This window comes from Phallusia mammillata, chromosome 5 (genome assembly GCF_965637545.1).
Source record: "Phallusia mammillata chromosome 5, kaPhaMamm4.hap1.1, whole genome shotgun sequence".
NCBI lineage: Eukaryota > Metazoa > Chordata > Ascidiacea > Phlebobranchia > Ascidiidae > Phallusia > Phallusia mammillata.
This window is the reverse complement of record NC_137256.1, coordinates 24108318-24120303: the sequence shown is the minus strand read 5'-3', so window position 1 is coordinate 24120303 and position 11986 is coordinate 24108318. Positions and strand designations below refer to the sequence as shown.

Here is an 11986-nt window from a genome sequence, read left to right as displayed (position 1 = left end):
TAAACTGAATTTGTGTAGTGAATATCTGTAAGAGTTTCTGTAATCCAAAACGAATACCGTTTAACGCTGTCATTGTGAATTTGATTTGAAGAGAAACCAGGGCGCTCTGTTATTACGTTACAGACAATAAATCGATTACTTTTCGCCATGCCAAGTAAGTATATAAAACTAAAAAATCTCAGGGCAACAAAAATTTTGTGTCCATCTGAACTGATCACAGATCACACAGGATAATTCGAAAATTAGCATGATTACAACATATTACCTCGACAACTTGGTTGGGTTCTAGACCAACTTTCGGAATCCTGACAACGAAGCGGTAATGTGTTGGTCAACCTGTAGCCAGATGAACATGTAAACAAAACAACTGTGTCCACTGGGTGGCGCAACCCCTCTTGAAATACAGGATTCATTTGTCCGTTGATGATTCTTCTCAACGGTGGGCAAGTTTTTTCTGCGAAAACGTGGAACACGTCAAATGACCTGACAGACAATAAATATTTGTCTTTTGCGGACAACATATTCTGTTTATTAACTGACTTACTAACACATGAGACGGTACTTGGGTTGGCATTCCATTGTTTGGTTGTAAGACAGGTATATGTGATCAAAGTTTGATATCTTGTGTTGTTAATCTTGTAACCATCTTGGCATACGTAACTGACTCTAGTCCCAGGGTGGCGATGTCCTTGACTTTCACGAGAATACGTGATCCTAACCTCGCCATTGTCAATCCAGCGCGGAAAATCTGGACACTTCAGGTCTGCAAAGACGGTTTAAGTAAATTGTTTGTGAATGTGTGTTTCTATTCGAAGGAGTCATATAAAGAGAATTAAGTGTGTTCTGTTTAGCCACTCTACAAGGGTCAGTTATACACATTTCAATACTTGATATTAAATGTCGTTAGTTTGCTTTAAATATATGAGTTGTAGGAAAACAAGATTAAGTTTTTTCTTAAAAACCCAGCCCACGGTGATGTTCATTAATCTGTTAATAAATTTCAACATACCTATACACCTTGGTTGATCGTTAACCCAAAGACCATCCTCTGTGCAGGTTTGAGAACTTGTCCCATTTAGTTGATAACCAGTATCGCACTCGATGGTAACAGTTGAGCCATGGGCGTATACACTTCGTTGTGGAACCAGTCGACCATTTTCAACTACGAAACTCGGACACTTTATTCCACCTGAAAAGCGCCATTGGAAAAAAACAAATAAATATTTTCGACGTTTCAAAATTAATTTAGTGCATCATATCAGTAAAATATGTAATGCAGAAAATCAAAATATACTTTTAGTGTTACGAGTAGAAAAATATTCCACACTTTTCGGACAACTGTTCAAGAAGTTTTACTTTACAGAATCGATTTAATCCCAATAAAATTTGACGTCCGAGTTTGCAGCGAGTGCAACTGAGAGCTAAATTTAAAATGCGTTTAAGAGTTATTTGTTTCAGGCAAAAGCTTGAATGAAACATTTTATACTGCAAATTTTCACGTGGAAAGTTTCTAATGGTTAGACAAGATTGTAACGGAAATTTGCTTTGGGAATTATGATGCATAAGTTACAATTATAATTTGTTTTTCAAACTAGTTACACAAAAACTGATTTTATAGTTTAGAATTATGGGTGATTGCAATAGTCGTATTTACCAATGATTGAATCAATCCAGCTCTGAACTTTGGAAACATCAGTATGAAATCCTGGAAAGAGGAAACCAGTATTCCCGTCGACTTTACCGCATCCGTATCCAAAACTGACGATTCCAACTTGAATCCAACACGATTCTGAGGTGTTTGGGATTTTGTACTGCCAGTAGAAAATTTTTACCATATAAGTCCACTCAGAAAGATATCATTGTTTGATAACTACGATTTAGGCAAATAGCCTAAATATTTTAAATTCAAACTTTACTCCGAGTAACGCAGGTTATCGCGCTAGTGTTGGAACTGGCATTAATACGTATTTTACCAAGTATCGTAGTACCACTGTTAAACTAATAGCTTCAAGTTTAAATTAGCTGATTAGTCAAATAATCTGGCGATTTTTATAGATTTCAGCGAGGTGTTTTCTGATACGTGAAGCATTTTCTATTGCTAACATACCTTTCGCATCAAAGGTCCACCGCTGTCACCCTTACAAGCATCCGATACTGCACTTGTTTCAGATCGAGCACAAATCATACGGTCTGTATACCTTACATCCAGTAAAGTTTCATTTACTATTTTGTTGACAGCAATTTTGCATCTGAAGATAAAAGTATGATATGATTTGGAGACAGATAGAGTAGCATTTTCCCTTACATTAAGTCAGGTTGAATTCGTTGCGTTGCATGTTGAAGTTTAAATGGTATAGTTCTGCGTTTCAAATTCGTATAACCGAAACCTGTAATGAACACGGGTGCTCGATCTTCAGTGAAATGATTCGCAAGCCACTTTCCTAAATGGAAAAAAATCTTGTTCGGCGTTGTTGGGTTATTTTATCATAATTGTCTTGCATCGTTTTTTCTTCTTAGCTTCACAGTTACATGAGATTTGACTACAACAAAACATTTGAGTGATCATATTTCACTTAAACGCATATTTCGTTCAAATTCACGGTAATTTCAACATGTAGCCCATCATTAATAAAAAAAATATTGCAGTTAATTACACAATAAAGCTTGGCCAATACGACGCCCGGCAGGAAGTTACCTTTCTTGAGACATTTGGCACCTTCGGAGTCATTCTCGTTTATTAATCTGCTTCCATTTCGGAACATATAGTTTTCTATCGGAATACATGAGTTACTGCAGGGAAGACATATAGGGTTCACATGGGTTGAGAGTGGAATTGTTCCGTTAAACTCAGGTGCGCTGTCGGTCCAAATCCACACTCCATTTTTTTTATGGTACTAACTTCTATGCCAACGCGAACCTAAAAAACATTTACAAAACCATTGTTAAATGATACGTCCCTTTTACTTTTATGCCCGCAAAGGTGGATCCCTTGTTAACTCACACGGCTGGAATCCTCCTGTAAATATTTTTTAAAGGTCATTGCATCGACTCAAAACTAACACTGATTTTGATTTGCTCAGTTGCGTAGGCCTAGGTCCAACTGTACCCTGCTCGATTTGATATTATTTGTGGTCGTTTAATATTTAACAAACTATTAATCTTACCAGTGCAACATCGTAATCATAATTGCTTCTTGCATGTCGGTCATATCGATCGAACCGGTCATGTACAACAATATTTCTCGGTTGAAACACAATCACATTAGAGTCGATGTTACTTCTTCTGTCAGGTCTTCTAAAAATCCCTTCCAAAATAAGAATATAACTTTGTTGTCATGTAACATACAATGCAATTTGCAAGTATTTTTATCTTTTATTACCTACGGCCACTACAAAGCGTTTTGTCCAATTCTCAATGTTGGTGTAACGATCAAATATATGAGCTGCTGTTAGAACCCAATGTTGATTGATCAGAGTTCCACCGGCAAAACTACTCGCGAAGCTCTAAACAATTACAAGAAGTCCACCAGGTAAGCCATCAAGACCAAGGAAATAAAAGTCAAATCGGTTTCTGTCAAGCTGTTTGTTTAAGATAATAAAACTACATAATAAACTGTACCGTTGCTTACGTTATAAACTGTTCCCTGCTTGACCATAATTAAAGCTTGCCACGGCCAAGACCTGTCTGCATTAATTCCTCCGATAACTCGATCAACGGATCGGGAAGGTGACGTGTTTATGTGGTTTACAGTTTGTCCACACTTCAGTTTTATACCTACACGAAAATATTAGACTGTTAAAACAAATTTGCCCAATGCCGTTTCACTAAAACGTGAATAATGCGCATGCTTTGATTAGGTAATCTGCAACTTTCGCAAATTACATTGAAATATTTTAATACATTTTTTATTCGGTTAATAAAATTTCGTTAAACTTATTCTTATCAGAAAATTTGTTTTTAAGATTTTATTTGCTGTTTGATGTAAGGAATTTTGATGGAATATAAAGGCTTGCTCACAGTAAACCTGCTTTATATGGTTCAAACTAGGGTTGGTTTGGATATCAATAATTTCCACTATCCGGATAACGGATATATACGGATATTTTGAATTTAACTATCCGGTTAACCGGATAATAACAAGTCTATTACAACATCATCCAATTGTGGAACAAATGTTATTTTAGTGTTTATAATTGTCCAACATTTGTCAAGTTTGCGCTTTACTGCTTAAGCAGTGTAGTTCTGAAAAAGAACTATACATCAGTTGTTTTACCTTTTGCCCTTTTGAGTGAAAGTATGCCCCAAACATTGTTATTAAACATATAGGCTACATTTCTTTTTCGAATCTCACAATATGTCTTTCCGGTTGAATCACTTTACAATGGTTAATTTTCTACCATATTAGTGTGACTTCAATTATTTCGCAATTTTAACATCAGTAGGGAATATGTACAACAAAGCGAATATTCGTATTAATTAGGATAAACATAAAGTCGTCTGTTGCACCTATCACTGCACGTTAACTCGTGTTTTCTAAACTTATTTTAAAATGCATAAAACGCTTACGCGGCGCTATTCTTTTGTCATCCGGTTAACCGACACAAAAATATCCGGATATCGGATAGCAAAAAACCCTTCGGTTAATCGGTTAACCGGTTATCCGTTATCCGGATAATTCAACCCTAGTTCAAACATTAAAATGTATAACAATAGCATAGTTCTTGCTTTAAAGTAAATTTGCTTACCCGTGCAATTTGCCATTCCTACCCAAGTAGCTCTTTTATTGCAAATTGCCGAAGCATTTCCAACGTTCTCATAACCTGGGTCACAGGTGAACTCAACCCGAGACCTGTAGGTGAAATCAACTCCCTCGGTTACAACAGAACCATGATCAGGTGCCACTGTTTTATTGCATCGTAAAACTGTCACAAATATACATATTGAAGTTTGTTGCTACAAACCAAGTGGCTTTGAACGGAACCGAATTTAAGTATAAGAATTTACCAAGACAAAATGATAGTTCGAATACCTTTTGGTATAAACTGACTAAAGAACCTGAAGCGACCAAAGACCTTACTTAAACACCGTGCCTCTGTCCCCGACCATTTCTTGTCACTACGGCATGTACGGACAGCGTTTCCTGTTAACACCCAGCCTGGTTGGCAACGATATTTAGCCTGAGATCCGTATCTTCTGATTCGGGAACGATAAATGACTCTTCCAAACGAAATTACGGGTAATCTGGCACACACCGCAACTGTTAACGCAAATGGCGACAATAAGCTCAGCATAAAACATCAGCACATACATTTTTTATGCCAAGTTGTAGACAAACTTATTGATCATATTCATAAACAAGGTTTCTGAAGGTCATTAAATTGATATCAGTGATCAAATTCTTTTACGATTTCAACTGTGCAGACTAATACTTTTATGTTATATCGGTTACACTCAGGGAATCGAGATATTGGAAATGGACAGTAAATGTTGACGAATCTATTCACGACTAAATGATTTCAAGGTAAAATGTTTAACGATGTCAACAATAGAACAGTGTACTCTGTTGTTTGCGTTTTTATATTTGCGTAAAAAACTTTTTTTTAGAATTAAAATCCTAACATACCTGTACACCTCGGTTTTTCTCCAACCCAATTACCACTCTGAGAGCAGCTTCGGGAATTCATCCCATTTAGTCTGAAGCCCTCATTGCACTCGATAGAAACCGTTGAACCACTGACGTAGGAATTTTGTTGTGGAATCAGACGACCTTCGGGCACTTTGAAACTCCTGCACCGCATCACTGCAAAAACGTTTTTTTTTAACTAAAACACGGAATAATCTTACCGTTTGTGTAATTCTGCAAATACATCACCATAGCGCAGTTTTGTCAAAGAGTTGATTGAAAAGAAACTAAAAAACGTATTGTGTTTAAAATCGCCACTTAGTAAAATGTGGTCTGCATAAATGCATTTTGTCCGCCCTTTGACTTGTTGTACCTTATATGCATTAGTAATTTTTATTTGAAGCAGGAGTTAAACTATTTATGCATCAGTGATTTGTTATGTGGCAGTTTGCCAAGCTGTTGCTGCTTAGACCTTTAACTAGTGTTAGTGTTGAGTAGTTGATATGTTTGGCTGATGTTCAGTTAAATTTTCATATTGACTTGTTTGCTGTATATGTTTATGCTTAAGTTTATTATTGAAGTACTTTTTTCTTTGAATACGAATCAACTGAATTTGTGTTGTGAAAATCTGTAAGAGTATCTGTAATCCAAAACGAATGCCGTTTAACGCTGTCATTGTGAATTTGATTTGAAGTAGAAACCGGAACGCTCTATTATTACGTTACAGACAATAAATCGAATATTTTTTGGCATGCCAAGTAAGTATATAAAACTAAAAAAATATCAGGGCAACAATAATTTTGTGTCCATCTGAACTGACCACAGATAACACAAGATAATTCGAGCATTAACATGATGAACATATTACCTCGACAGTTTGGTTGGGTTCTAGACCAACTTTCGGAATCCTGACAACGAAGCGGTGATATGCTGGTCAACCTGTAGCCAGATGTACATGTAAACGAAACAGATGTGCCCACTGGGTGGCGCAACCCCTCTTGAAATACAGGATTCATTTGTCCGTTGATGATTCTTCTTAATGGTGGACAAGTTTTTTCTGCAAAAAAAACGTGTAACACATCAAATGACCTGACAGGCAATTAATTTTTGTGTTTTGCGGACAACATATTCTGTTTATTAACTGACTTACTAACACATGAGACGGTACTTGGGTTGGCATTCCATCGTTTGGTCGTAAGACAGGTATATGTGACCGAAGTTTGATAACTTGTGCTGATAATGTGGTAACCATCTCGGCATGTGTAACTGACTCTAGTCCCAGGGAGGTGATGTCCTTGACTTTTACGAGGAAACGTGATCCTAACCTCGCCATTGTCAATCCAGCGCGGAAAATCTGGACACTTCGGGTCTGCAAAGACGGTTTAAGTAATTTGTTTGTGAATGTGTGTGTCTAGTCTAAGGAGTCATGCAAAGAGAATTAAGTGTGTTTTGTGTAGCCACTTTACAAGGGTCAGTTACACACATTTCAACACTCGATATTAAATGTCGTTTGTTTGCTTAAAATATATGAGTTGTAGGAAAACAAGAACATAATCAGATTAAGTTTCTTCTTAAAAACCCATTCCACATTGATGTCCATTAATCTTTTAATAAATTTCAACATACCTATACACCTTGGTTGATCGTTAACCCAAAGACCATCCTCTGTGCAGGTTTGAGAACTTGTCCCTTTTAGTTGGTAACCAGTATGGCACTCGATGGTAACAGTTGAGCCATGGGCGTATACACTTCGTTGTGGAACTAGGCGACCGTTTTCAACTACAAAACTCGGACACTTTATTCCATCTGCATCAAAAGCGTCATTGCAAAAAAACAAATAAATATTTTCGATGTTTCAAAAACAATTCAGTGCATCATAACAGTGAAATATGTAACGCAGAAAATCAAAATATACTTTTAGTGTTCCGACTAGAAAAATATTCCACACTTTTCGGACAACGGTTCAAGAAGTTTTACCTTACAGTATCGACTTAAACCCAACAAAATTGGACATCCGAGTTTGCCAGCAAGTGCAAATGAGAGCTGAATTTGTAATGCGTTTAAGGGTTTCAGGCAAAAACTTGAATGAAACATTTTATACTGCAACTTTTTCTCACGTTGAAAGTTTCTAGTGGTTGGGCGATATTGCAACAGAAATTTGCTTTGGAATTATGATGCATAAATTTCAATTAAGTTATAATTTGTTTTTCAAACTAGTTATTACAAAAACTGATTTTATAGTTTAGAACTATGGGTGATTGTAATAGTCGTATTTACCAATGATTGATTCAATCCAACTCTGAACTTTGGAAACATCAGTATAAAATCCTGGAAAGCGGAAACCAGTATTTCTGTCGACTTGACCGCATCCGTGTCCAAAACTGACGATTCCAACTTGAATCCAACACGATTCTGAGGTGTTTGGGATTTTGTACTGCCAGTAGAAAATTTTTACCATATAAGTCCACTCAGAAAGATTACGTTTTTTGATAACCACGATTTAGTCAAATAGCCTAAATATTCTAAATTCAAACTTTACTTCAAGTGACGCAGGTTATCGCGCTTGTGCTGGAACTGGCATTAATACATATTTTACCATGTATCGTAGTACCACTGTCAAACTAAAAGCGTCAAGTGCAAGTTAGCTGATTAGTCAAATAATCTGGCGATTTTTATAGATTGCAGCGGAGTGTTTTCTAATACGTGAAGCGTTTCCTATTGCCAACATACCTTTCGCATCAAAGGTCCACCGCTGTCACCTTTGCAAGCATCCGATACTGCACTCGGTTCAGATCGAGCACAAATCATACGATCTGTATACCTTACATCCAGTAAAGTTTCATTTACTATTTTGTTGGCAGCAATTCTGCATCTGAAGATAAAAGTGTGACATGATTTGGAGACAGATAGAGGAGCATTTTCCCTTACATTGAGTCAGGTTGAATTCGTTGCGTTGCTTGTTGAAGTTTGAATGGCATGGTTTTGCGTGTCAAATTCGTATAACCGAAACCTGTAACGAACACCCGTGCTCGATCTTCAGTGAAATGATTCGCAAGCCACTTTCCTAAAAGGAAAAAAATCTTGTTCGGCGATGTTGGGTTATTTTATCATAATTGTCTTGCATCGTTTTTTCTTCTTAGCTTCACAGTTACATGAGATTTGACTACAACAAAACATTTGAGTGATCATATTTCACTTGAACGCATATTTCGTTCAAATTCACGTTAAATCTCTATATGTAGCCCATCATTGGTAAGAAAATATTGCAGAATTACACAATAAAGCTTGGCCAATACGACGCCCGGCAGGAAGTTACCTTTCTTGAGACATTTGACACCTTCGGAGTCATTTTCGTTTATTAACCTGCTTCCATTTCGGAACATATAGTTTTCTATCGGAATACATGTATTACTGCAAGGAAGACATATAGGGTTCACATGGGGTGTGAGTGGAATTGTTCCGTTAAACTCAGGTGCGCTGTTGGTCCAAATCCACTCTTCATTTTGTTTGATGGTACTAAGTTCTATGCCCACGCGAATCTAAAAAAACATTTACAAAACCATTGTTAAATGATACGTCCCTTTTCCTTTTATGCCCGCAAAGGTGGATCCCTTGTTAAGTCACACGGCTAGCATCCTCCTGTAAATATTTTTGAAGGTCATTGCATCGACTCAAAACTAACACTGATTTTAAATTGCTCAGTTGCGTAGACCTTAATCCACCTGTACCCTGCTCGATTTGATATTATTTGTGGTCGCTCGATTTGTGGTTTATTTGTGGTCTCCTAGTTCCAACTGAACCCTGCTCGATTTGATATTATTTGTGGTCGTTTAATATTTAACAAACCTTTATCTTACCAGTGCAACATCGTAATCATAGTTGCTTCTTTCATGTCGGTCAGATCGATCGAACCGGTCATGTACAACAATATTTCTCGGTTGAAACATAATTACATTAGAGTCGATTTTACTTCTTCTGTAAGGTCTTCTAAAAATCCCTTCCAAAATAAGAATATAACTTTGTTGTCATGTAACATACGATGCAAATCCCTAGCATTTTTTTGTTTTTTTTTACCTACGGCCACTGCGAAGCGTTTTGTCCAATTCTCAATGTTGGAGTAACCATCAAATATATGAGCTGCTGTTAGAACCCAATGTTGATTGATCAGAGTTCCACCGGCAAAACTACTCGCGAAGCTCTAAACAATTACACAAAGTCGACTAGGTAAGCCATCAAGACCGAGGAATAAAAGTTAAATCGGTTTCTGTCAAGCTGTTTGTTTAAGATAATAAAACTGCATAATAAACTGTACCGTTACTTACGTTATAAACTGTTACGTGCTTGACCATAATTAAAGCTTGCCATGGCCAAGACCTGCCTGCATTAATTCCTCCGACAACTCGACCAACGGATCGGGAAGGTGAAGTGCTTGTGTGGTTTACAGTTTGTCCACACTTCAGTTTTATACCTACATGAAAATATTAGACTGTTAAAACAAATTTGCCTGATGCCGTTTCACTAAAACGTGAATAATACGCATGCTTTGATTAGGTTATCTGCAACTTTCGCAAATTAAATTGAAATATTTTAACAACCTTTTTATTCGGTTATTTTTAAAAATTCATTGAACTTATTCTTATCAGAAAATTTATTTTTAAGATTTTATTTGCTGTTTGATGTCAGGATTTTTGATGGGAAATAAAGGCTTGCTCACAATAAACCGGTTTTATATGGTTCGAAGGTTAAAATGTATAACAATAGCATAGTTCTTGCTTTAAAGTAAATTTTCTTACCCGTGCAATTTGCCATTCCTACCCAAGTAGCTCTTTTATTGCAAACTGCCGAAGCACTTCCAATGTTCTTATAACCTGGGTCACAGGCAAACTTAACTCGAGACTTGTAGGTGAAATCTACTGCCTCGGATACAACCGAACCATGATCAGGTGCCACTGGGACATTGCATCGTAAAACTGTCACAAATATACATAATGAAGTTTGTCGCTACAAACCAAGTGGCTTTGAACGGAACCGAATTTAAGTATAAGAATTTACCAAGACAAAATGATAGTTCGAATACCTTTTGGTATAAACTGACTAAAGAACCTGAAGCGACCAAAGACCTTACTTAAACACCGTGCCTCTGTCCCCGACCATTTCTTGTCACTTCGACATGTACGGACAGCGTTTTCCGTTAACACCCAGCCTGGATGGCAACGATATTCAGCCTGAGATCCGTATCTTGTGTTTCGGGAACGATAAATGACTCTTCCAAACGAAATTACGGGTAATCTGGCACACTCCGCATCTGTTGACGCAAATGGCGACAGTAAGCTCAGCATAAAACATCAGCACATACATTTTTCATGCCAAGTTATGGACAGACTCTTTGATCATATTCATAAACAAGGTTTCTGAAGGTCATTAAATTGATATCAGTGATTAAATACTTCTACGATTTCAACTGTTCACACTAATACTTTTATGTTTTTTCGGATACACTCGTTGAATCGAGATATTGGAAATGGACAGTAAATGTTGACGAATCTATTCACGACTAAATGATTTCAAGGTAAAAATATTTAACGATAAAAGGACAAGCACAATACATAAAATGAGAAGCCATTCACAATAGCAATTTAATTTTGTCCGATAAGCTCAAATTTTTGCAATTATATTAACCATCTTACGATAAAATTAGGATCAAAACCTTGCACATGCATTTTACTCCAACATATTTCACAATCATTTGCTTTATTTTCTTTGTGTCAGGGTTCCACTTGCGTAACTTCATTTTGTGAAACAAAGGTGTCTTAAAACCGCCACAAAAGTAAAAATCTCAAATTCTTGTGCTCGTGTTTACACACATATGACCTAACAATTCATTTTTTAATTCGATTACCATCAACTTACTTGGGTTGAAACACGACATGCCACAAACATCGTCACATCGGCACCGCTTGAAGCGCCCTCTACAATCGGAATCACTTGAGCACGGTTTCCGACAATTTCTTCCAGACTCGATGAGATTTAAATCTCTGCTGGGGCAAATTGTTTGTGAAGAACCTGCAAAAAATATTCAACTTGTAATAACAATCCTAAAGCATTAAATTTGTGTTTGCCTGTTATAACCCACTGAAAAGACAACAATAAAAGTAAATAATGTACATCATCCTAAAATAAGTTACGATGGGTCGAAATTTAACTTTTAATTAAACACGACACCACATCAATACAGTAAATGTAACCGTTACGGTACAAGTTTAATTGCAAATAAGCAGTAGTGATACTTTCTTACTTACCAGGTCGTACAATTGAGACTGAACGACAGAATAGTGACAAAACGATAATACACAAGGTTTTCAT

General features: G+C 36.7%; 1 protein-coding gene and 1 pseudogene across 2 annotated transcripts; both read right to left on the bottom strand.

Annotated features, from left to right (window-relative positions):
- Positions 1–230: 230 nt before the first annotated feature.
- On the bottom strand, positions 231–5875 carry LOC145229715 (sushi, von Willebrand factor type A, EGF and pentraxin domain-containing protein 1-like; annotated as a pseudogene). Its single transcript, XR_013860471.1, has 14 exons — positions 5845–5875; positions 5624–5800; positions 5078–5257; positions 4746–4922; positions 3629–3774; positions 3380–3503; positions 3165–3304; positions 2696–2917; positions 2306–2441; positions 2108–2249; positions 1655–1811; positions 1010–1189; positions 545–763; positions 231–454 (listed from the first exon to the last, which is right to left on the bottom strand). The product of XR_013860471.1 is annotated as a sushi, von Willebrand factor type A, EGF and pentraxin domain-containing protein 1-like (transcript).
- A 320-nt stretch (positions 5876–6195) lies between these two features.
- Positions 6196–11986, bottom strand: LOC145229713 (uncharacterized). Its single transcript, XM_080095046.1, has 15 exons — positions 11923–11986; positions 11534–11686; positions 10749–10928; positions 10417–10593; positions 9946–10091; positions 9698–9821; positions 9481–9620; positions 8940–9162; positions 8552–8687; positions 8354–8495; positions 7901–8057; positions 7250–7429; positions 6774–6992; positions 6444–6680; positions 6196–6263 (listed from the first exon to the last, which is right to left on the bottom strand). Exons 1-15 carry the CDS (start codon positions 11984–11986, stop codon positions 6196–6198), a joined length of 2346 nt encoding a protein of 781 aa, XP_079951172.1.